The sequence below is a fragment of the Hippopotamus amphibius genome, chromosome 6, assembly GCF_030028045.1.
Source record: "Hippopotamus amphibius kiboko isolate mHipAmp2 chromosome 6, mHipAmp2.hap2, whole genome shotgun sequence".
Lineage (NCBI taxonomy): Eukaryota > Metazoa > Chordata > Mammalia > Artiodactyla > Hippopotamidae > Hippopotamus > Hippopotamus amphibius.
In genome coordinates this window covers 75388473-75412917 of record NC_080191.1, presented here as the reverse complement: position 1 = coordinate 75412917, position 24445 = coordinate 75388473, and the positions used below count along the sequence as shown (strand labels likewise).

General features: G+C 40.4%; 2 protein-coding genes and 1 pseudogene across 2 annotated transcripts in view; 2 read left to right on the top strand and 1 right to left on the bottom strand.

Annotated features, from left to right (window-relative positions):
- Window positions 1-15117, top strand: part of RNGTT (RNA guanylyltransferase and 5'-phosphatase) — a 219499-nt gene extending 204382 nt beyond the window's left edge. The window contains exons 15-16 of the mRNA XM_057738725.1: window positions 13332-13455; window positions 14884-15117. Coding sequence (XP_057594708.1) covers window positions 13332-13455; window positions 14884-15041 — 282 coding nt within the window. The 3' untranslated portion in view covers window positions 15042-15117. The remainder of the gene's footprint in view (window positions 1-13331; window positions 13456-14883) is intronic.
- On the bottom strand, window positions 4088-4282 carry LOC130855301 (translation machinery-associated protein 7-like; annotated as a pseudogene).
- Window positions 15118-23159: 8042 nt separating the features above from the next.
- Window positions 23160-23621, top strand: LOC130855713 (cytochrome c oxidase subunit 7C, mitochondrial-like). Its single transcript, XM_057739650.1, has one exon. It carries the CDS (start codon window positions 23257-23259, stop codon window positions 23446-23448), a length of 192 nt encoding a protein of 63 aa, XP_057595633.1. The 5' UTR covers window positions 23160-23256; the 3' UTR covers window positions 23449-23621.
- Window positions 23622-24445: the final 824 nt, after the last annotated feature.

Genomic DNA, 24445 nt, shown 5'->3' with positions numbered 1-24445 from the left:
CATTTCTGTTTTAGAAGATTATAGTACCTTAAACTTAACAGGACCTAAAGGAATCAGCATGTCATCTGTAGGTTATGGTGACTGCAAAGGCTACTCTATTAGCATTTTGGTTTAGTTATTTAGTAATTTCTTGATTAGGAGTGAACAATAATAAAATTTTCCTTTTCCTCCAGCATGTTGAATTTCCTCGGTATTTCCCGGAGACAGTCTGCTGTAGAGCTGCAGATCCAAACACAACCCTGAAAGAATTAGCTAATGTCTCTGATCATTAATTTCCTTATTAGTGTGAAAAGGATAATAATGTATAGAAAGTGCCCTGCACAGTGCTGGCTACAAAGCAGGGATTCAAAAACTGTTCGTTCCCTCCCTTTCGCTTCCCCATGAAGGAAAAAAATCTCAGTCAGTAATTTTAAAAGTAAATATCTCTGAATGAAAATAAATATCTTAGTTGCAGTGCAGAAGAAACTAACACATTGTAAAGCAACTATACTCCAATAAAAATTAATTTAAAAAAATTAATATCTTAGGTAAAATCATTCAGTTAGTTTTGAGTACAGGTTACCGAAGTAATGAATTTGCTATTTCAGCTGGTTTTATAACCTCCTCAATGCATGAATGTTCACACCCATAAAGATATACTAATTCATAGAGATACTGGGGGATGCCCTTTGAGTACTTGGCTATTTCAGAATAAAAGTGTTTGATTTGATGATCTCTAAGTTTCCTATCAACTCCAAAATATTGGATTTTATGAAAGGTATTTGTAGTGTGTTTTGGAGGAAAAGGTTTTTTTGTTTTTTTGTTTTTTTTTTTGAGGAAGGTGTTCAGGGACTGTGACAACTGATACAGATAATTTATTGTAATCATTTTCAAACTTTTGACCTCTTCTGAGCCGTGTCTGATATCCCCAGTACCTGGAGCTTTTGAGGCAGATTGGAATAAACCCATTGTGAATGTCATTTAGAGGGTACCTAGAGATACAAAACGGAACTCTAGGGCTCTGAGCGGTGTATTGCCACTGTGTGTTTGTGTAATGCTTTTGTCAGTAACTCCAGAATTTCTTTCTCAAAGAAGAAGAAATGTAGTTGTTGAGAAAGCATATATAAAAATAGAAAGCAGTGTGCATGGCAGAGTTACAGCTCCTGTGGTCCAGGTGTCTCAGTGAGAGTCTGCACTGACCCGAGGTATCGACTTGTGAGAAAGGAATCCTGGAAGGCTTTGTTCAGGTGGGTCCCAGTCACCACAGAGCATCATCACTAAACTAAGGAGTTCTGAGCCCCTAAGCTAATGATTCAAAAGTGTTGCAGGTCAGGGGACTTGGGTGCCTGTTAGTGCAGCTAGAGCAAATCAAGTCATTTTAAAGAACAGATTTGCTCTGGAAGATGATCAAAAGGGAAGAACATCGGCCTTTTTTTTTTCTTTTTTTTTTTTCTTTTTTCTCTCGAAGTAAGCAGAACAGGAAGGAAATCTTCACTTATTGTTGGTAGCATTTTGGTTTATTGCCATGTGTCACATTTAGCTGGAGGACAATTCTCTTGAGGTCTCTACTCTATAAAAAGGGCAGAGTTGAATAGATGTGTTTTAAAGGGGTGAGTGGAAAGAGATAGTTATATGTAACCAGCATGCATTGCTAAAGGAATAAAAAAATGAACATTATTGGATCCAAATTGTTAGCAAGTGCTTGGAAAGTAAGTGAGGGACTCGAAGTGAATTTGAACTATATGTTGATGTTTTAGTGACCTGCCTAGCGCAGACATTAGAGCCGGTGTATTGTGAACTTGGTTAAGCATAGATATTTAATGACTGTTAACATGTTTTTAAGTTAGGTGTTTGTTACTGCCAGTAGATGGATCATGTATCAAACTCAATCTGACAAATATACTTTATGAATTATTTACATTGGCTGTGAGGCATCCTAAAAAACAAGCAACATCAGTTAAGTCTGTCATCTACTTGTAACTATTTAGAAAGAAAAAAGTGTTGGGCATACATATTGCGTGTTAGCTTCCTCCCCACGTTAATGGTACAGGCAGACCTCGTAGATATTTCGGGTTTGGTTCCAGACCACCAAAATAAAGCAGATATCACCATAAAGCAGGTCACATGAATTTTGTGGTTTCTTGGTGTATATAAAAGTTATGTTTACACTGAACTGTAGTCTGTTAAGTGTGCAATGATAGCATTATGTCTTAAAAAAATGTACATACCTTAATTTAAAAATACTTTATGGCTAAAAAATGCTAACCATCATCTGACAAAACAGGGTTGCTACAAACCTTCAGTTTCTTTTTAAAAAAAATGCAAAAAAAAGAAAAAAAATAACAAAAAGAAAAAAATAAATAAAAAAATTTAAAAAATGCAGTATCTGTGAAGTGAAGTAAAGTGCAGTGCAGTAAAACAAGGTATGCCTGTAGGTTGTACAGCTTTCCTTAGTTGTGTATCGTTTTTCTTATCCCAAGCATGCAGCAAACCCACGATCTACATGTCAGTTCTCATCATGCTTGGTGCTGAACAGAGTCTGGCCGTCTGTTTAGTGAGCCGTTACCATTGCCTCACCTTACCTGGCAGAGCTGCCTCTTCTGCCCACATGACCTTTTCCTTTTGCTGGTCATGCTGATGGAAAGGTCTTCAATCCAATAATGGCTTCTCATTTGGTTGAGAAATCAGACAAAAGCTTTGCAGCTGTGAAGTGCAGCCCATTTTAAAATTAACCTATTGTAAATCCTTAATGACTGAGAAATTCTGCAATTTGCTGTGATTTGTGGTTTGTGCTCACACAACCAGAATAGCAAACAGCAGAGATGATGCAGGTCAACACGGCGGGCATTTGAAAAGTGAAGGAAAAGAAACTTGATAGACATCGTGCTAGCGTGTTCAAGCCAGCGTGTTATGTTCTCCCGCCTTTCATCTGTCACACATCACTTCGCTTTCCACCCACAGGCTCTCCCGAGTGGAATGTATTCCTTGCAAATACTTACATTACAGCTTATTATACAAGAAGTAAAAGCTTCCACAAGTGTAGTTTACCTTTGTCTCCTGTAATAATTTTTCAACCTATAGCCTAGATTCTTAGGGAGAAGGAGGGTGCAGGTTTTTGACTCACAAAGACCTAGAATTTGAATTTTGATACCAAACAAATTAGCTCTGTATCCTTATTCAAGTTACTTAAATTCTCTGGGCTTGAGTGTCCACATCTGGAAATCTCATTGGATTCATGTACAGATTAAATCAGATTATAAAATCTAATAGGGACACAGTATGTTTCTCCACCTCTTACTGGCTGTGAAACTAATCGAATTACTTAACTCCTCTGTGCCTCTGCTTCTCTATCTATAAAAACAGGGATACCTCCTAGAGTTGTGGCGAGGATTAAATAAATGAATCCACATAAAGCACTTAGAATAGTACTCAACACCTAGAAAGTATTCAGTAATTATTAACCATTCAGGCTGACAGATACTAAACAGATAATTAACAAGAAATTGTATTTACAGATAATGATAAACAAGGTAAAGGAAAGTTGTACGATTTATATGAGCTAGAAAGATAAGCAGGGGCAGTGCCAGTTAGTGCTCTGTAATGATAAGCCACTGATGAGGGGATGACATGATCTGATGTGCTTTTTTTTTTAATTGGCATTTTTCTTGTTCCTTTTTTGTTTTAATTCATCTTTCAGAATTTACATACAATAATATTCACTCCTTTCGATATACAGTTCTGTGAGTGTAGACAAATGCATACAGGTGTATAGCCACCACTAGAATCAAGCTGTGAGCAATTTCATCACTTTGCAAAAAAATCCCACATGGCACCTCTGTGTAATCAGTCATTTCTCTCACTCCCAAACTCTGGAACCACCGTTCTGTTGTCTGTTCCTGTAATTTTGCCTTTCTAGGGTATCACGTACATGGAATCACATAGTCTATGTAGCTTTGTTTTTGTTTTTGTTTTTTTCAGAAGTTTATTCTTGAATGTACAATAGGTTTCAACACAACACTTCATTCTAGCTATAGGTGGCAACAGATGTTATGGCAGGGAATCCAGATGTTTAAACAGGAATGGAATTAAGGATCATCATTGCCTCAGCTTACTTTTTGCCAGATTTCTTAATTCCACCTGTGGCCAGGGGGCCTTTCCCCACGGCCTTCGCTTTTAGCTCCTCGAGTTTCTTTTGCTCCTCCTTCTGTTTCTGCTTTTATGCCTTATCTTCCTCATCCATCTCCTTGGCTTGCTTCTTGGGCTGCTTCAGGGGCTTCTTCTTGCCACCTTCATGGCCCGACATGGCGCCTGCCGCCCCTTCCCCCTATGTAGCTTTTAAAATCTAGCTTCTTTAACTTAGCCTACTGTATTTGAAATTCATCTATGTTATTATCAATAGTTTATCAGTAGTTCTTATTGCTGGGTAGTATTCCATTGTAAGGCTGTACCGACATTTGTTTTATCTCTTTACCAGCTGAAGGGCATTTGAGTTGTTTCCAGTTTGGGGTGAGTCTTGTCTTTTCATTCTGACAGCATCTTTAGATGCAGAACAGAATTTTATAGTTTTAGGTTTTACGTTTAGGTGTATTTTCTGTTTTGAGTTAATTTTGTGTAAGGTGAAAGACAGGGGTTGAGGTCCATCATTTTGCATGTGAATATCCAGTTGTTCCAGCACCTTCTGGTGAAAAGACTATTCTTTCTCCATTGTATTGCATTTGTTCCTTTGTCAAATGTCAATTGACCTTATAATTGTGAATCTCTTTCTGGGCTATTTCTTCTGTTCCACTGATGTATGTGTCTCTCTACTCACTAATACCATACTCTCTTGATTACTGTAGCTTTATACTAAGCCTTGAAATCAGTTAGTGTCAGTTCTCCAACTTTTTTCTTTTTGTTTTGGCTATTCTAGTGTCTTGGGCTTTCCATATAAACATTAGGTTTATATATAGAATAGGTTCCATATAAAGAATTAAATTGCCTGTGTCTATAAAAATCCTGTTGGGATTTTGCTAATGATTATGTTGAATCTGTATAGCTAACATCTTAGCAATATTGAATCTTGCAGTTTGTGAGCGTGGTATATCTTTCTATTCGTTTAGGTCCTCTTTGACATCTTCCTTTCATTGGTGTTTTGTAGTTGTCAGCATACAGATTCTGCATGGTTTTTTTAAGTACCTATTTCATGTTTTTGAATGTTACTATAAATGATACTCCTTAAATTTTAAATTTCCAGCTATTCTTTGCCAATTTATAGAAATACAATTGGTTTTAGTATATTAACCTTGCATTCTGCAACCTTGTTAAACTTTTTAGTTCTAGGAGCACCTTCGTAGGTTCCGTCTATGTAAGTGATGGTGTCTTATGTGACTAGTGAGAGTCTTATTTCTCCCTTTCCAACCGCCTGTCTTTTATTTGCTTTTCTTTTAAGCAAGAGGGATGATTTGATTAAATTTACATTTATCAGAGACCAATCTGGCTGCGCTGTGGAGAATTGACTGGATGGGGAAAATGCAGAAGAAGAAATCAGTGTGGAAGCTGTTGCAGGAATCTGAGAGACATTGAGGGCTTGGGCTATGATGATAGTAGTGAGAGAGAAGACAAGTACTCAGAATGGATTTTGGAGTTAGAATTAGTAATGCAGTGACTAGGAGGGAAAATAAAAGGGGAAGGGAGCAGAGGACCCTAAAGCCTCTGTTCACGAGGAACTGGGTGAATGGAGTTAACCATTTATTGAGACAGAGAAGAAACAGATTTGGGGAAGATGGAGAATTGGGTTTTGAACATGTTGGGCTTGAGAAGTCTATGGGACATTCAAATAAAGGTGTCCAGTAGATACTGGACTCTCCCTGTGTGTAGTGTAGGGAATAGCATGTAAGAGGAAGAGTTTGGGAGGAAGTCAGGTTTATATGGGACCCCCTTCAAAGGCTTGCAGAGAACGCTCTTTATTTGAGGTTCCTTCAGCATGTCCAGATCTTAAGATCTTTCCATCTCGGGCCTTGGACACACTGCTAATCACTGCCTGGGGTGAGTGCTCCCTCCTTCCTCTGCCCGTTCCCGCTTATTTCTCTCCCTCCTTCCCTTCCTTCTGTAGGCTGGCTTCTTATCATCCCATCTCAACATTAGTATCACCTCCTCAGACTACCCAGCCTAAAACCAGGTATCTCTCTCCCTGCTTTAGTCTCTGTCACATTTTCTGTGTTCTGATCCACCACCCTGTGCCTGGCACACGACTGCCCAGTATTTGTCAGATGGCAGAGGGGATGGCTCTGCACTCAGCGCTGTGGCCGAGTTGGGTCCAATGTCTTGGTGTTTTCATATCACTGACTTTTTACGCTTACGTGTGCAGAGGTTTCTGTACCCATTTTCAGCCAAAATCTGAGCAGGAAAACAACGCGTTTGTTTCATTCTCCATTTAGTGTCCACAGGGCGCCAGTCTCTGTAATAGCTGGTGGGGTGGAAGTGGCACTGTGACATTGGACAGGGAGGCCAGCGCTTGAGAGTCGGCTGTTCGATTTTCTAGGTCTGTACTGTGGGTGAGACGTTTAACGAGTCTAAGCTGTGTTCTCCATGCCTGTTGGAAGGCAGTGAGGTAATTCTTACCCCATAAGATTGTGGTACCAAGTAAATGAGATTACGCATGTAGATCATGAATTTATAATGCTTGACACATACTAAGTGCTCAGTAAATAAGCTATTAATATTTATATAAAGAGGAATCACACAGATCTAGAAATGCTTGACATTGCCTGACCAATGGGGAGGCTGGGCGCCAAGAAATCTTCCTCTGTATCTCCCTTTCCTCCACTTGTTCTTCACTGCCTAGAGGGAAAACGCTGCCTTGAATATGATGATGGCAAAGACTAGCAGTGGCGTCACCTGCACCTTAGGACCCAGAAATAGAGTACAAGTGCATTATGTGTGTTCAAATGAAAAACTGAGGATATTTAAGCCTTAAAACCTTTTGTTTTGTTTAGAGGGGAGGGAAAGAAAGGGTAGAAAGGAGGAAGGCGGTAGAGCAAGGCTAGAGAGAGTACTAGCTTACTTTCCTCAACCAGCCATCAGCAGTACAAGCTGGTTGACAAGCTGAGGCTCATGATCCTTTTGAATTCAGTGAACATCCTGCCTGAGGATCTACCCTGGACTGAGTACCGTGATGACAATGTGAGAGGAATAAGGAGTACATATGTTAGTGACCTAAGTCAAAACGAATGAAATTAACTCGATAGAAATGTTCCTCTGTACCATCATCTGTTTTCTGCATCTCAAGCAAAGTTTTTCACTGCTCTGATTGGTTTCCACTAAGTGCTAGATATAAGCCTCTGTGTAGATTGAGACTAGATCTGGGGAAGGATGAATGAAAAGGATGTAGGGCAGAGATTATCAAACTTTCTTGGTTCATGTTGCCTCATAGCTACTTCTAATCCAAAAGAAACACCTAATAATTCCATTTATTAAGTGGATTGATTCAAACTACTTAATAAGTGTTTATATTCTAACAACTTAGCATATATTAAGGACTGCATAACTTCTAAAACCTTGGAATCAGATTATACACTATCAACCTTATTTACTGTCCACGCTGATTTTGGTGATACTTGGTTTTTATCAGTGACAACCAGCTTTGCAAAGATATGCTACCCAAAGGAATCTCATGTTGAACCTGTGAACTCCTTGCAACTAGTAGTTTGCATGGTATCTGACACGTGCCACTGTGTTTCCCTAGAAATTTGAAATACCCTACAGTCTCTCTGTGAGTTTTTCTCATTGTTCAGTTTGGGAACTGTGGACTTAGGGCCTTGTTCCAAGACCCTTTGTTTTCTATTTAAATATTTATCTCTTCTTAAAACCAATCTCATATTTATCATATTTTATGAAACATAGTTTATTTTAGGAATTTATTATTATTAAAATTTATTAAAGTTAGGCATGTATTACACAGAAGGTTTGGAAAACACAGCACAACCCAGAGAAGAAAAAAATCATTTGTGACTTCACCATCTACCAGTAACCACTGCTAACATGTTGTTGTTTTATCGGCCTAGTTATTTTATGTGAAGACATTATATTTTGAAAATAGTAACTATTTATGAATAATAACTGATTTTATGAAAAGGTAATAATCAGTAGTTTAGTGGGGATTTCATACCCTGGAGATGTGACTTGTCTGTAATGACCTTTGGGATAAATAGCACAGAGTTCTAGCTGTTTTCTTTTTATTGGCTATTTTCATTAATTGAACTCTGGGTTGGAAGGCTTGAAGACCCCACTGTTCATGAGAGAGAGACTTCCTGCTACTGTGTTTCTAACCTAGCAAATGTGAAGTGTGTTATTTACACAGTAGTTCTTCATTATAAAGGTACAAACACAAATGGATTTTAGTGAAGGTACTTTTTTTTTTAAGGTAGTTAAGTCCAGCATGTTTTTTCAAAGGGTAACTTGTTAAGGGTTTTATTTCCTCCAGTAGATGGATGCACTTTCTAAAAGTAGTATATTAAGACCCTACTATAAGGTAGTAGTTGTAAAAGATTGTCTAATAATTCCGAGACAAGCTATTTGTATTGTACTGACACCACAAGGAAAACTTTTATAATCCCATTTCATTTCTGATTCGTTTGTTGTTTTATTTTCTCTGCTTTCATTCATAAGTACTAGACATTGAAGTTGCATACATGGAAATAAGATTTTTGTTTGAGTTCATCTACTTGAAATATATTTTAAAAATTCACCCTTCTGTCACACTACAGAGGTAGAGCTTGAGTAGAATTATAAGTTCAGCAAAGATAAAAATTGGGACTTCCCTGGTGGCGCAGTGGTTAAGACTCAGCCTGCCAGTTCAGGGGACACGGGTTCAATCCCTGGTCCAGAAAGATCCCACATGCAGCAGAGCAACTAAGCCCATGCAGCACAACTGCTGAGCCTGCAATCTAGAGCCCGCGAGCTACAACTACTGAGCCTGCGTGCTGCACCTGCTGAAACCTGCACGCCTAGAGCCTGTGCTCTGCAATAAGAGAAGCCACCACAATGAGAAGCCCGTGCACTGCAAAATAAAGAGTAACCCCCGCTCGCCACAGAGAAAACCCGCGTGCAGCAACGAAGACCCAATGCAGCCAAAAATAAATAAATAAATAAAATTTTTGAAAAAGAGAGCAGGTGTTAAGAAAAGAAAAAAATGGTCAACTTAGTTTAGCTCCAGACAGCACTTCACAGAAGGTGGGGTGGAAACTTCTAAGTATATACATATATTCATATTTAAAGTCTAATTTTTGTTACTCTTTCTCTCTCTCACTCTCACACTCACTCCTCCCCTCCCCCCCACCCTCTCTTTTTCTCACTAATTTAAAATTCTGACCAAAACAAGTGGTGTGTGTTAATACCTTTTTAGCATAGTCTGGGCTGTTGAAGAATAATTTTTTTCGTATAAAATCCTGGTAGAGGACCCCATGGCTGACTCTAGAGCTGAGGCAGAGAGAATACGAGATCAACCTGGAGTCATATCTTGTATTGCCAAGGACTAAATGCTAAAAATACGTAAGTAATAGTGGAAGCAAGTTAAAAGGACACAGGAGCCAACCGGAGAGAGTTCCCAGTGGCCAAAACTAGGACGATTTGAGCAAGAAAATAAATGACAACAGTGCTTTATCGCAAGCAAGAATAAAATAAATATCCAAGAGTTCTTACTGACACAGATAAGCAAATAAATAAATGAGGGAGAAGGGCAAATCTTTCTTACAGATAAAATCCAGATAATAAATGTAGAAGGAAAGAAGAAAATAGAAAATTCCATTAGAACACCACAGTAATAATTGCTGCAGGCAGGATTCACGGATGAATGCTAAAAGTAATGAGCGAAACTTTAAGAAGAAAAGAGAGATTTGTATAGCCTCAAAAATCTCTCTCCCAGGAAATGTCTTGATTTCTGTGGTGCTTTTAATAAACGTCCACAAATTCTTTGATACCCTTCCTTCCAGCAAGTGGTTTCATTCCCTTATCTTTGAGCGGGGTTGAGCATGGTACTTTGTAACTAAGCGTATGGTAGCTTCACAGTAGAGAAACCTGGCAGATACTGTCTTAGCCAAGTGATCAGGGTTTACACCACCGGGAAGGAATCACGTTGATCTCATCTACACCACCCTCCTACTCCAGATATTACGCAGTGAAAAGGGCACTTCATCTCTCTGGCGTTCTTTCCCCAAATTCATAACCTCAGTCTAATTATGAGAGAACACCAGAAGATCCCAAATTGAGCAACATTCTACAAAATATCTGACTAGCAGTCTTCAAGAGTGTCAAGGAAGGTCTGAGTAACTGTCACAGGTCGGAAGAGTCTAAGCAGACATGACAACTAAGTGCCATGCAGTTTCCTAGATTGAATCCTGGAGCAGATAAAAGACATTACTGGAATAACTGATGAAGTCGGAACCAAGTCAGTGGCTTAGCTGACTGTGTTGTACCAATGTTAACTTCTCAGAGCTGATAAATGTACCATGAAATGCAAGATATGAACATTGGAGGAAGTTGGGTGGTGGGGTCCTGGAGCTCTCTGTACTATCTTTACAACTTTTCTGCAGATCTAAAATTATTTCAAAAGTTAAACCCCCCCAGCTTACTGGGGTCTTTCTCAATCTAAGGATATTTGTTAATTTAAAATGTCTCTCAAGCAGATTAGTTCAGAGAAGTCCCCCTCCCTTTTGTGACAGTCTCTCTAGAAAAGACAGTTGAGCTCGTATAACAAAACAGCTCTCTCAGAACGGGGACAGTAAATTCTAGAGGCTTGCTCCCCGTTAGAGACAGAAACACATCTCTGTCTGCTCTGTGTAGGTTGGTTCAGCCAACACTGATGATTTATTTGCCTTTTGTGACTTGGTAGCATGTCCAGCATTGAGGTTACAAAAAGTGTTCTATTAAAAAAGTGCAGAAAGTAACAACTGTGGTTCTGCCCTCCTCTGTCTTGGGCCCTTAGTTCCAAGTATTACTGTTGACTTGCTAATCTAAAATCTTTAGTGGTACTAGATCTGGTTTCATATGACTGTCTCAATGCTAGAATATTGGTAGGTTCAAATGGTATCAAAAGTGAGGTATTCAATAAGATGGAAACATATCGGAAAAATGTTTTTCTTCAATATAAACTACACTGTATTTTCTTTTTTTTTTTTCTTTTCTTCCCTTTTCCCCACCAAACAGTAAAATCTCATTAATCCAATGTAATTATAGGTACAGATGTGAAATCTTGATTTATAAATATTTTATTCTTACTACTTTCAAGCGCTCATTAACTCAAACGAGGATAACAGAGCTGATTATAAAAGGCCTAACCAGATCCTGTTTTAGTAAATAATAGTATGTGATTGGCTGAGGATGATTATTGTCATAGTAACAAATTAAAGTTTGGGCACTAAAATTCAACTCCCTCCCTGTATGCCAGTCACTCTCTTGATCTGATCATTAGTGAAAACTGTCTTCAGTTTGTATACCTACGGGAGATATTATTTTTATATCTTAATATATTTTATTACCTAAATATATTTATTAAAAGTTAAATATATTTTATTACCTAACCAAATGAGTACCTTGCAGTGTGCCTATCTTGGGAGTATAACTGGTGTGATCAGTGAAGAACAATGCACTGTTCTTGAGCATGGAAGGATGTTTGGGTTGGCACGGTGGCGGGTGCATGCGTTTTCTGGAAAGCCCTGTTTTCCAGATTGTTAATGTGTACCCAAGTAGCCACACAGACACTTAATAATACTGCCTAATTGCTGTAGTCAGATTGAGCAACACATAATTTATAGCAATAAAACTATTGCTAGGAACACAAGAATGATAAACTATGTGATAAAGATGGTAGCCAGTAAAAGTACAGACTGCGCATTATGGATCGCAAGCCAGTCTTATAAATATGTGTGATACAGTTTTCTTGACAGGTGTTTTCAAAGCATACCTTTCCATGTCATCTTGGTAGTGAATTTACTTATAAACTTAAAAAAAAAAAAAAAAAGCAATGCTTCATTTCTTAATTTTACATTCAATTAAGAATTTTAGTGGTTGGCTACTATGTGCCAAGCACTGTCATTTATTATTGCTCCAGTGTCCCAGCGAATTAGAAACTCCTTTGCCCATTTTAGAAATTAGAAAATGGGGAATCTGAAAGGTTTAGAAACTTATCTGTTCGACCCTACTTCGGTATAACAAAAGTGGTTACCTTACCTGAATAAGTTGCCTAATACTTGGTTATAGACAGTGTATCAAAAATGAAAGGAAGTAGATCCCTGGGAAGGGAGGCAGGGGAGTTGAGACTAGAATAATGAATATTAGAGAATGAACTTAGCAAGTTTGCTAAGTAGAACTTCACTTATTATTGGTCCAGTTCCAATACACTGAATGTATTGGTCCTGTTGGATTTGTTGAATATGCAGATAGTCCAATCAAATGTAATATTCATTAAGGGAAAAGGACTGCAATTTGAAAGTTTTTATGGAGACACGCACCCTCTAATTTGTGAATCGAAAGCATCTTTTAAAAATGTGCTTCCCTTCGTATTCCTAGGTGGTAGTGAATGTGTGGGTAGAGAAAGAAGAGCATTTCAGATAATGCTAATGAAGTTAACTGACTGCAATCTTCCGTAGTGTGAGGAAGAGTTGTTAGCTATGAAAGGTGAGGACAGAACTGAAATATCACGATTTTGGTAGAGTAAGTTGTAATCCATACTCAATCATCTGAGGTGAAGTAGCCAAAAAACCTGCCAGGTAATATCAAAAGGAGCTTCATCTCTAAATTCATACTGATTTGGAGATGAAAAGGTAAATAGCCTAAAGATTAGATTTTTGGTTAATTATCACTGCTTGAAAAGCAACGTATTTAGGATGCACATTGCCTGAATCAGATCCTAATGTTTACTCTTTATGTGTAACTTTTTATCTTAGCCAGTAAAGGGGATTTCTGAGGTTCTGACATAGCAGTTTAGATGGCATGATCTTTCTGAAAGTTGTCGCAACCTTTGCAGGTACTCAGTTTCTGAAAGCCAGAGGGACACAGACAGTATCAGAGGGACTGGTCCCTATGGTAGCTTATTTGCATTTGGCCCAGAAGTGGCTGGTTTCTCCTTAGCTTCTTTTAATTGCTGTATATTGACAGCCGTTTTCACAAGTGTTTATAGGATGTCAGGTTAATGAGCAAGTGTACAAGGGAGTGCGCACCACATCCTTGGGCTTGATTAGACGCTTCAGATGACAAAGAGCTCTGCGTGAAGAGGCACCGAGGTGTTTTTGGCATTCCCTAATGCACCTGTCACGTAGGGGAGGCAAGAAGCCTTGTCAAATGATTTAAATATTTTCCTCAATTCTCTTTTAAAACAGGTGACAAAAGAGCTAAAACAGTATGACAACAAAATTATAGAATGCAAATTCGAGAACAACAGCTGGGTCTTTATGAGACAGAGAACAGACAAAAGTTTTCCTAATGCCTACAACACTGCCATGGGTGAGTATGACGACAGGCTCCCAGTGGCTGTTACGTGAAACCACCCAAAAAAGTTAAAGTGTTAGAACGAAACTGTGCTGTCTTCTGTGGTTCAGTTTGGGGGGCGGAAGGTCATCTGGGCCCCGGAGGGGTGTGGCAGGTCTGAGCCCTGTGTGGCTCCAGCCCTCCCTTGGCCTGTGGGCTCCTGCTGGGTGCGCAGGAGAGGAGTTTAAAGGGCAGGAAAGTGGGCTGCAGACAAGATGAATCTGTTGAACCACAACCACAACAAAAGCCACGGTGATTGCCGCTCTATTCAAAACGCTGAAAACCATCGTTTGCCAGATGGTAAAAGACAGAATTAGCAAGGGAAAATGTAATTTCCATTTCCTAAAATAGTTTTACAAACAATGGAGAACAAAGTCAATGAAAACCTTAAAAAAAAAAAAGAAAAAAAGCAGAAACCCTAAAACCTGCTGCTATCCTTCAGGGTGTGCTCTGGATACAGTGTGAATGCTTTGGGAATTCAGGGTAGTAAGGTTCTTGCATGAGGAACAGCACATAGTAATTAGGTTTATAAGGTAAACTACTACTAGGAGCAATTCTAGATTGCGTTTTTAGTGGAATTGGGAAAAAATAAACCCCACAGAGATAAAAACCAAGTTCAAAGGTTAATAGAATGGCACCTTTGCGTGCTCAGTCAGTGATGATGATTGTGTGATAAGTTTATGAGCTGATGTAGAGATTGCCAGTTTGAGTTTTGCCACTTAAAAGTTAGTTGTACATTCAAAGATTCTTGTTGGAACTAACATCTGTGCTCAGACAGGATGAGTTAATTTCAAAAAGTGGAGTGATTAAGCCCATGTCTTTTTCTAAAACCAAGTAGGAAAATACAGTTTTGATCCCATAAGAAAAGGTGCTTTATTTAATGGTCATTTTGTTATAATACCTTACTTCAAACAAATTACTAAAATAAAGAATAGTACGCTCTGTCAGCTACAGTGAAGCCTCCCCATTTGATGGGAACGGTGCTGGTTCTGCATTCCAGGCGTCAGTGTGCACTGCTCTCTGGGGGAGAGGCTGGAGGACTAGAGCACACGTTTTCTTTAGAAACTGTGCTTGAATATGGACCATTGTGGGACGCACTGCACAAGATCAATACCCTACTCAAACCGTTTGGAGGGATCGAATATCATAGTCAAGACAGGCTTTAACCCAAATACTGAAAGTTTTGGTCTAGAATTAATAGTAAAGAGTAGCCACCAGAAAGGCACTCATTTCAGGGGTGGGGAGGGAGGAGCACAGTTGAATCTGCAGCGGGTCATCCATGTCAATAAGGTGGAATGTTTTAGCCTGTTGGGATGGAAATGCCTCCCTGTCCTCATCTCCCTGGGGCGAGTCAGCTGCCTCCACGAACTCTCAGACGAGACTCACGTCTCCCTTTGTCCACAGCCGTGTGCAACAGCATCTCAAACCCTGTCACCAAGGAGATGCTGTTTGAGTTCATCGACAGATGTGCAGCAGCTTCTCAAGGACAGAAGCGAAAGCATCATCTGGACCCAGACACCGAGCTAATGCCTCCACCACCTCCCAAAAGACCTTTGACCTAAAGACCTGCCTCTGGCTTCAGGATTGAGAGGAAAGATGAGTGACAAAAAAATGCTGTTGCCCCATTTTTTTGCAACCGAGGAAGTTCAAAAAAGAGTGTGGCTTGATGTTGATACACATTTGACTTTGGGGAAAAAAAGAAAAGAAAAGAAAAAAAAGAAAGGTATTGTAGCCAGGCTGTAAATATTCGATGCATTTGTTCCCTCAGTGCTACAATACATCTTGGACTTTAAACATTTTATTTATATCTGATAAACTCAGCCTTACCTTGTGGAATCTGAAGATTGAAATGTCCAAAGGTTTAAACGAGATTGAAATCAATGAAAAAGAGGCCTTGTTTATATATGGATAACTTCCACTTTAATTTATAAAGTTAGCAATCTGGAACTGTGAGCGCATAGAACACTGTATTTTTTAGAAGTTGTATTTCAACTATGATAGATTTTCCTTTAAAACATTTAGGCAATAGCATTAAATATTCTTGCTATTATTTATCATGGATTTCCTACATTTCTGAAATTCTTGTATTCAAAACCAAATGACAGGGCTTCCTAGGTGGCGCAGTGGTTAAGAGTCCGCCTGCCAATGCAGAGGTCACGGGTTCGATCCTAGCTCCAGGAAGATCCCACATGCCGCGGAGCAACTAAGCCCGTGTGCCAAAAAGAAAAAAAAAACCCAAATGACAGGGTTGTTAAATATTGTACTATATTAACAACTTGGTCTGGCTTATATCATTTTAAGAAGTTGTTTTGGAAATGTAAAAGTGAAAAAGTAAAGCTCCAATTTTGTGAATTTCATCCTTTCTAAGGGAGGTATATTGAGTCTTTTCATCTTTTTCTGTTATTTGAACTGCAGTATCAGATATCCAATGTATCCACTCTGGCAGTGGTCTCAAGTTCTTCATAGAGCTTAGAAATACACCACAGGATCCTGTGTGTGTTGTTCTCCTGGGAGACTTTTTTTCTCTCTTTTTTTCAATGCCAGGGCTACTTCTGCTTTACCTCAGTGGTATCAGCACATTGTAAATTACATTAAAACACACACTCACTGTGATGATGGGAGTGACATCAAATACAAACAATGTTGTATTAGTTCCCTTGCACAAAACAGCAAAGGAAATGCTAGCTGACTCCTTTGATTAGAAGGTAATGTCAGTGGAAGAGAATGCTGTCACTAGGAAATGCTCTCCCACTGCTAGATAAATGCAGAGGCAAAGACTAGACATCTGTAGGAACTAAACATCAAGGAAGCCAAGACATTTATTTTCAAAGCCAGAATTCTCTCATCTTCTATTCTGGGAATGCTATTTCGGTTGTACATCTGAATTTTAACACATTTACTGATAGTTAATGGATTTAAAGAGCGGCTAATTGGTCACATGCCATTGTTGAGAAACTGTGTTCTGATTGGTTTGTGAAGGAACTCTTGAGAATTAGCCTACTAGAGGCTAATATATTTATTTTTAGAGGTATAGGTTTTACGTATGTGTATTTAAAATAAATTTTCATGAGCTGAATTTTATATATGTATTTGCATATATGTGTGAGTATATGCAGCAGTGTGTATTCTTCTACTAATACAGTGAGACATGAAAACCCAAACAAGTCACCTAGTAAATGGAATATCTGATAGGATTTCTATATGAAATAGCGCAGATTAACCAAAAATGTATTTATATTCACCCAAGTTTTAATGTTTTTAAACAAAGTTTTCTCCTGCAGTGCTTTTCTATATGAAATACCAGCGTCATGCTTGGGCTTCTTCCTTTATTGTTCCCAAGTTATGTGATGTATAGTGAATTATTCCAGATGCCATTTTAGTATTTCTTTCCTAGAGTACTTTTGTCCGTTTGAGCGCAACAGGGATTAAAACATCCAGTTGCCACAATGGCTATTGACAGATGGAAATTGGTCAGGGTTTCATGGTGTCTTGTAGAAAGTGGATCTGAAAAAACGCTTATGCAACCCCAGATAGTCCAGTGCCTGCTTCACCAGGATCAGTGGCTCTTTTCACATGGTGTGTTGCTTTCTCCTGAGCCTGTGTAAATGCAGAAGTCCTTTGCAGATGTAAGAGCAAACTTTTGTCAGCAATCTTTAATGGAGTTAAAATGTTTATGGTAATTGTAACCTTTTACATGAGTTATGTGAAAAGAGCATCTCATTTTTAATACACCCAGATATTTTCTCCTTGCCTTCTTGCATTTTCCAGGACTTAATTTTCTTAATTTATCTTTTCCTTTCAGTTGTAGTGAAGTATAATAAGGAGATGCTATTTAGCCCCTAAACACATTCCCATCTGCAGTGTCATAAAAAGTCATCTGGAAAATGACTAGGGGGTGGAAATCTGGAGGCAGGATTTGGGATGTCATGAAGGAAACACTTCCTTTCTCAGCCCACTTCATAATAACTATTTTCTGACACTGAAGTTTTGTAGGTGAGAATAAGAAAACTTTACTTTCCTGAGTTATCACATCTAAAAGCTTTTGCTCTGTGTTTGGAAAAGATGTGGAAGACTCGACTGCCTGGCTGGTTACATTTGCTTTCCGTGAAATGCTCAGAACATGTCAGGACATTCCTTCTCTAATTGTGTGTCAGTGTGTATTGTAATAAAACTACTGATTTAAAATAACAGAAAGTGTGTGTGCTTTGTTTCACTGGTGATGCCTTTGTGTCCCTTTTATTGCTGGCATCAGACCCTCCTGCCATCAGCCGTACCCGTCAAAATCCACCTGGTTTTGTTGTGTTCTAGAGATCAGCATGAAGACTTGGAAAATCCTGTTTTTCTTCCTGAGAAACCAAGAAACTTGAAAGTTAAGAATCAGATACTTCCAGGTGGAGAAAAGTAATATGGTGGAGAAAATCCCAGGGTAGACCCAGAGACTAAGTCTAGGCTCTGCCTCCCGTTGCTTCTGGGTCCTCTCTAGAAGTTTCTCCCCTCCCCCATCTCTAAAATGCCAAGATTGGGTCGGATGATCGAAAAGCATCCTTTCAGGTCTGACATGATTCTTGTGTAAAAGCCAGTGCTTTGTAAATATCCTGTACTCACAATAAGAGCAATATCACCATTATGGACTATTCACCAAGCCCCAAACACAGCCACTCTGTATGGGGAGATACCATCATTACCCTCACTTTGTAGTTGAGGAAGCTTTGACCCAAGGTATCATAGCTAGGTAGTTGTGAGCTGAGACCCAAACATAGGTCTTTCAACTCCATCACCTTATTTATTGTGCAGTAAGTACTCTCTGAAAGACTCTGGTACAGCCCCAGTGGGGAGGGCTGCTTCTGTGCCAGGGTCCCAAACTATTTGAGTTGTTTCTTTGGTGCTAACAGGTAATAGGTTCTAAGCAACTCTCTCCAAAATAAGGTGAAGTTGGCAGCAGGAAAGTAAATACATTTTTAGGTCCTTATTTAACAGTATTTAAATGTGAGTGACGCAGAGGCCATGAAAAGAAGTTTAATAATTCTTATTAAGATGCTAAATTCCAAAGATGCGAGTAGGAAGAAACAAGTGATTAAATCACACACACGGGGCCAGCGTTTCCTGATTGTCACATAGTTCGCTGTCAACTCTGATGCTTTGGCCAGGTCAGTGTCAGCCTTGGTCAACCCAGATATGCCGGTCCCCTCCCCAGACTCAGCTGTCAGGTGACTGCTGTGCCTCCCAGGCTTCTAAGATATCACGTTTCAAAAAAAAAAAAATCAGTGCACACATCTGGGGTTACCAACTGTTTTGCCATGAAAGGTCATTTACAAAAAACTGTGTTGTCATCGTTTCATAAAATAAGGGGAACCTTAATACCCAAAGAGGAAGTTGGGCGTCATTTAGAAGAAAAGAGGTACATTTATGTGGAACAAAGTTTTATTTTATGAAAGTCTCACTACACCACCCTATGCTTCTACATTTAACCCCAAGCTGGTGAAAACTTTTTCATAGACCAGTGTTGGGAATCATTGCACTGGTGAAATTCCAGGCCTGGGCTTGTAAGTGGGGAGAGAGGCAAGAAAACCCAGGGAAGAAGCAGCTTTTGGTTCCTTAGCTGAAGGTCATTTTCATAGTAACCACTGTCCAGTTACCTCATAATGGTTGATTACTTTGTGCTCCTGTGATCGGAGGTGTGTAGGTGAACAATGAAATTATCTGAATGTTTAAAAATACTCAAATAGAATGAAACCCTCATCTTTCTGAGATACAGAAATAAGCCTAGCCAAATACAACACAGAAGAGCAGAGTTTGGCTTTGACACAAATCACACCAACAAGAGTCACCAGTTTTCACAGTTTTGAAGTTGGCACCTGGTCTATTTTCCCTTTAGATCGCCACCACCAGAATGATCTTTCAAAACTGCAAACCTGCCCCAGTTTTCCTCCCCAGTCGGGGCTCCCTGGCCCATGACAGCAAAGACCCTCCGTGACCTGGTCTGTGCCAGGTGTGACTCCTGGCTGTCCCACGTCTCTTTGCTCTCTTCCCCCAGGAACCTTTGCTGGTGGTGCTTCTACTGCTTCAGTCAGAAAGCCCCAGGTTTACTTCCAGGGTCAGGGAGGCCTTGCCACCACAGGTAGCCTCCTGGCTGTCACACCGTGTCATGGTGGTCTCCCCTGCGCTCCGTGAGTGGAAGGACTCTGTCACACACAGCACAGGGCTTGGCAACAGTGGGCACCTGGCAGTAATTAGGGTGGGAGGTTCACGTACCTTTTTGTACTTGCTATTAAAACTCAGTCAAGATGTGTTTGGTATAGCACAGGGAACTGTACTCAATATCTTCTTTTTTTTCTTTTTTTTTTTTTTGGCCTCACCGTGGGGCATGCAAGATCTTAGTTCCCTGACTAGGGATCGAACCTGTGCCCCCTGCAGTGGAAGTGCAGAATCTTAACCACTGGACCACCAGGGAAGTCCCTATACTCAATATTTTGTAGTAACCTATAAGGGAAAAGAATCTGAAAAAGGATCTGTATACATACAATGTTGTGTTAGCTTCAGGCGTACAGCAGTGATTCAGTTATAAACATATCACTGTGCTGTATACCAGAAACTAACACAGCGCTGTAAATCAACTATACGTCAATTAAAAAAAAAAAGATGTGTTTCCTCTTGTCTCCCTCAGTTTAGCTCTATAGGAACACAAAATTTTCTTGTCCTTCTAACCTTCTTATCACCATAGAAGCACTGATAACATCTCTTGTTTCTTAAGAATTTCTTCACAGCCCATCTCTGGTGCATCTTGTATTTAATCCTGTTTAGAAGTGTCTTGTCTGTTCTTGCCTTCTGCACTGCAAATGAATGCTTCTGAGGGAAACTTCTCAGCAGGAAGAATCTTAAGAAAGTGCCCTGGTCTCCTCGCTGTGATATACTCTGAGGGAGGTGTGAGGGAAGCAATGTTTTTCATCACGTCTTATTTTTCAGTGCAGTTTCACGGAGCTTGCCACATCTGAAACTAGAAGGCTCCTTCTCCCCACCCACCTCCTCCCGCCCAGCTTCAGATGTTTTCAAAGAGAAGTCCTTTGGTAACAGCTGAGGCTTTTCAGTTAGTTTTAAAAATAAATACCAGTCTGCAATCCCTTAGCATGAATCGGTGCTTCTAGCCATGTCTTTTAGAGTGGGAAAGGCAAGTGAAAGATAGTCTCATTGCTACTGTCGAATGCTATCTTCCAGGATCTAAAGGAATAAGAAACTTTACTGTTTCTGTAGAAGTTCTGCTTCCCCTCTGAAGGCCATCAGGGGGGCGTTGTGTAGTTTTGATCTACAGTATAAACACACAGTGTGCTCTGACACACACTGAAGGTGAGGGCTAAAAAGAGACCCCCAACTGAACACCACCAGAGCCAAAACTTTCCTATGATAAATTTTCTTGAAAATTCTGCGTGTGGGTTGAAACTGTACACCTGAGGCAGGAGGCGGGAGGTGGTCTAGGCCTTGGTGGATGGGTGGGATGCCTGGCGTGGGCGAGGTGTGGACAGAGAACGTGGTGGGGAGGATGCTTTCCAGGGGTGTGTCCAGAGCTTGTGTGCAGGACAGTTAGGAGATACGGCTGTAATCACTCCATCCTAAGCTCGCCTCCCGCCCGCCCGCCCACCCCTGGCCCCTTGATCTCCTTCCAGCTACTGACCCATTTCTCTGTTCTCCTAGAAGGAAGTGACCACCCTCGCGCCCTCCTTTCCTCCTCGTCTCTCTTAAACCCCTGCTGAGACTGTTCTTGTCACCACCACCAGTGCCTCTGCAGGTTGCATCCGCTCTTCTAATTGACCCATTAGCATTTCGGTTTCTCACTCTCTGTTTTGTTTTATAAATGTATTTATTTATTTATTTATTGGCCGTTTTGGGTCTTCATTGCTGCACGTGGGCTTTCTCTAGTTGTGGAGAGCGGGGGCTACTCTTCATTGTGGTGCACGGGCTTCTCATTGCGGTGGCTTCTCTTGTTGCGGAGCACAGGCTCTAGATGCACGGGCTTCAGGAGTTGTGGCACGTGGGCTTGATTGTTGTGGCTCGTGGGCTGTATAGCGCAGGCTCAGTAATTGTGGCGCACGGGCTTAGTTGCTCCACGGCATGTGGGATCTTCCCGGACCAGGGCTCGAACCCGTGTCCCCTGCATTGGCAGGCGGATTCTTAACCACTGTGCTACCAGGGAAGCCCCCATTTTGTTTTATTTTGTTACCTTTTTTTTCTTTTTTTGGCCATGCTGGTGTATTATGCAGAATCTTAATTCCCTGACCAGGGATTGAACCTGCACCCGCTTCAGTGTAAGTGCAGAATCTTAACCACTGGACTGCCAGGGAAGTCCCTGTCACTTCTTTTTAATTGGAGGTTTCATATATATACACAAATAAGGAAAATGGTAAAATGAACTCCCATCTACCCAGACTCAGCAATAATCGAAGTGGCAGTTCCTGTTTATTTATATACCAACTAGCCCGAACTCTCCATTACACACACACACGCGTGCACGTGCACACACACACGTGGACACACACATGATTGTTTTTAAACAAATCACAAACTACTCCCTCCTTGTAGAATCCTTTCTGCTCTTGGTTTCCAAGCCACCATAGTTTCTTTCCTTCCACCCGCGGGTCTCCCTTGCTGAGCCCTCTTTAGCTTCTCAACCGCTGCATGCAGTAGTGACCCAGGCTCAGTCCACTGGCCTCTGTCTCCACTCTCTTAAGCGATCTCTCCTACTCTCTGACACTAATGCCATCTACACACAAACAATTTCCAAGTTTATTTCTAGCCTGGATCTCTCTCATGAATTCTAGACTCAGATATTCAACTGACAACTTGACAGCTTCACTTGGATGCCTGATGATCACCTCAAACTTAATACAGCCCAGACGGAACTTCCCTCCTCCAGGCAGAACTTCCCTCCTCCTGTAGACGCCCTTCTCTTCCCACAGGCTTCTCGTAGAGCTCCGTCCATGGCAATTACGTTTTTCCACTTGCTTCAGGATCATCCTTGATTCTTGTCTTTCTCTGACACTTCACAGCTAATCAGTCCACCAGCAGATGCTGGCGGCACTACCTTCAAACTAGAACGAGAATTTAACAACTTCTTCCCCTCTTCAAACCTCGCATCTCATCTCTTGCCTGGATTATTGCCATAGCCTCCTAACTGGCCTCTCCCCGCGTTTTCACCCTCCCCCAGCCCCTCCCTGATCCAGTGTCCCCACAGCTGTGTGTAGTACATTTCAGAACATGTCGCTCAACTACTCACAACCTTGCAGTGCCTTCCACCTCATTCAGGATTAACTCCTAAATGCACATTGTCATCCCCCAGGTCTGCATAACCTGGTCCCCAGCCGCCTCTCCCTCTCTCTCCTCTTCCTCCTTGTTCACTCTGCTCAGCCATTCTGGCCCCTTCGCCTTTCTCCAGCTTGCCAGGTGTGCTCTGACTTTAAGGACTTGGGACTTTCTTTTCCCTCTACCTGAAATGCCCTTCCCCTCCTTATCCATAAGGCTCACCTTCATTTCATTCAAGTCTCTAGACAAATGCCGCCTCATCAAAGAGGCACTTTGCACTCCCAATGCAGGGAGCATGGGTTTGATCCCTGGTCAGGGAACTAGATCCCGCATGCGTGCCACAACTAAGAGCCCGAATGCCACAACTAAAAATATCCCGCGTGGCACACAGCGGAACAAGGTCGTGAGGAGAGGAGTGCTTGCTGTACTGCCGCCATTTCTTCGGCCTTCAGTCTCTGCGTCTTTCGCAGGGCTTCCAACAGCGCTATGTTGGGACAAAGCATCCAGAGGTTCACAGCCTCTGTGGTCCCTAGGAGCCACTATGAGGAGGGTCCAGGGAAGAATTTACCATTTTCGGTGGAAAACAAGTGGCGGTTACTAGCTATGATGACTTTGTACCTTGGGTCTGGTTTTGCTGCACCTTTCTTTATAGTAAGACACCAACTGCTTAAAAAATAATCTGTGAAACAGATATGAAGAGGAGCATTTTAAAATGTGCAGTCTATGAAAAAAGGAATCGAACTCTTGAATTTAGCATCCTAGATATGTTTGTAAATAAACTCATGGCATAAATCCTTAATGCCTCTTCTCTGAAATATGAAACATGATAATTGAGATGTGCTTTTTATTTGGGTAATACTGTGTTATTAGTTCCTTAATAGGTAAATGATTTAGCTTATTTCTTGGTCTTAAATTCTGAATTTTAATTTTTGATTCCTGCGTCAGGAATTTGTCTATAATTCATTATAAAAGAGAAATGCAAACTTTGTCCTGTAATTTTTTTTTTAACTTAAAGGTAGAAAAAAGGTAAAGTTTTAGTGTTTTTTTTTACTTTAAAGGAATAAATTCATTTTTCTCCAAAAAAAAAATAAAAATAAAAATATCCCGCGTGCCGCAACTAAAACCCAACTCAGTCAAATGCAGAAATAATTTTTTTTTTTAAAAAGGCCTTCCTGACCATCCCATCTAATATGCCACTCCCATCATCGTCTACCCTCTTACCCAAATTTATGTTTCTATAAGCAGTTAGGATCTAACAAATATGTTTACTTGTCTGACTCTCCTCTCCAGAATGTGAGCTGAGAATCTGATTTCATTCATTGGTGTATTTCCAGTACCTAGGCCAGGCTGGCACAGAGTGTAGGAGTTCAATAAATATTTCTAAAATCTATAAATCAACTTGGGTTACACAGATAGGCTGGGACTAGATTATGAAGGGATTTGAATGTCTGGCTAAGAAGTTAAGCTAAATTTGGTCAATAATAAAGAGCTATTGAAAGCTCTTTTTTTCTTCTCTTTCTTCCTCTCTCTTTCTTTCTTTTCTTTCTTTCTTTCTTTCTTTTTCTTTCTTTCTTTCTTTCTTTCTTTCTTTCTTTCTTTCTTTCTTTCTTTCTTTTTCTTTCTTCCTTCCTTCCTTCCTTCCTTCCTTCCTTCCTTCCTTCCTTCCTTCCTTCCT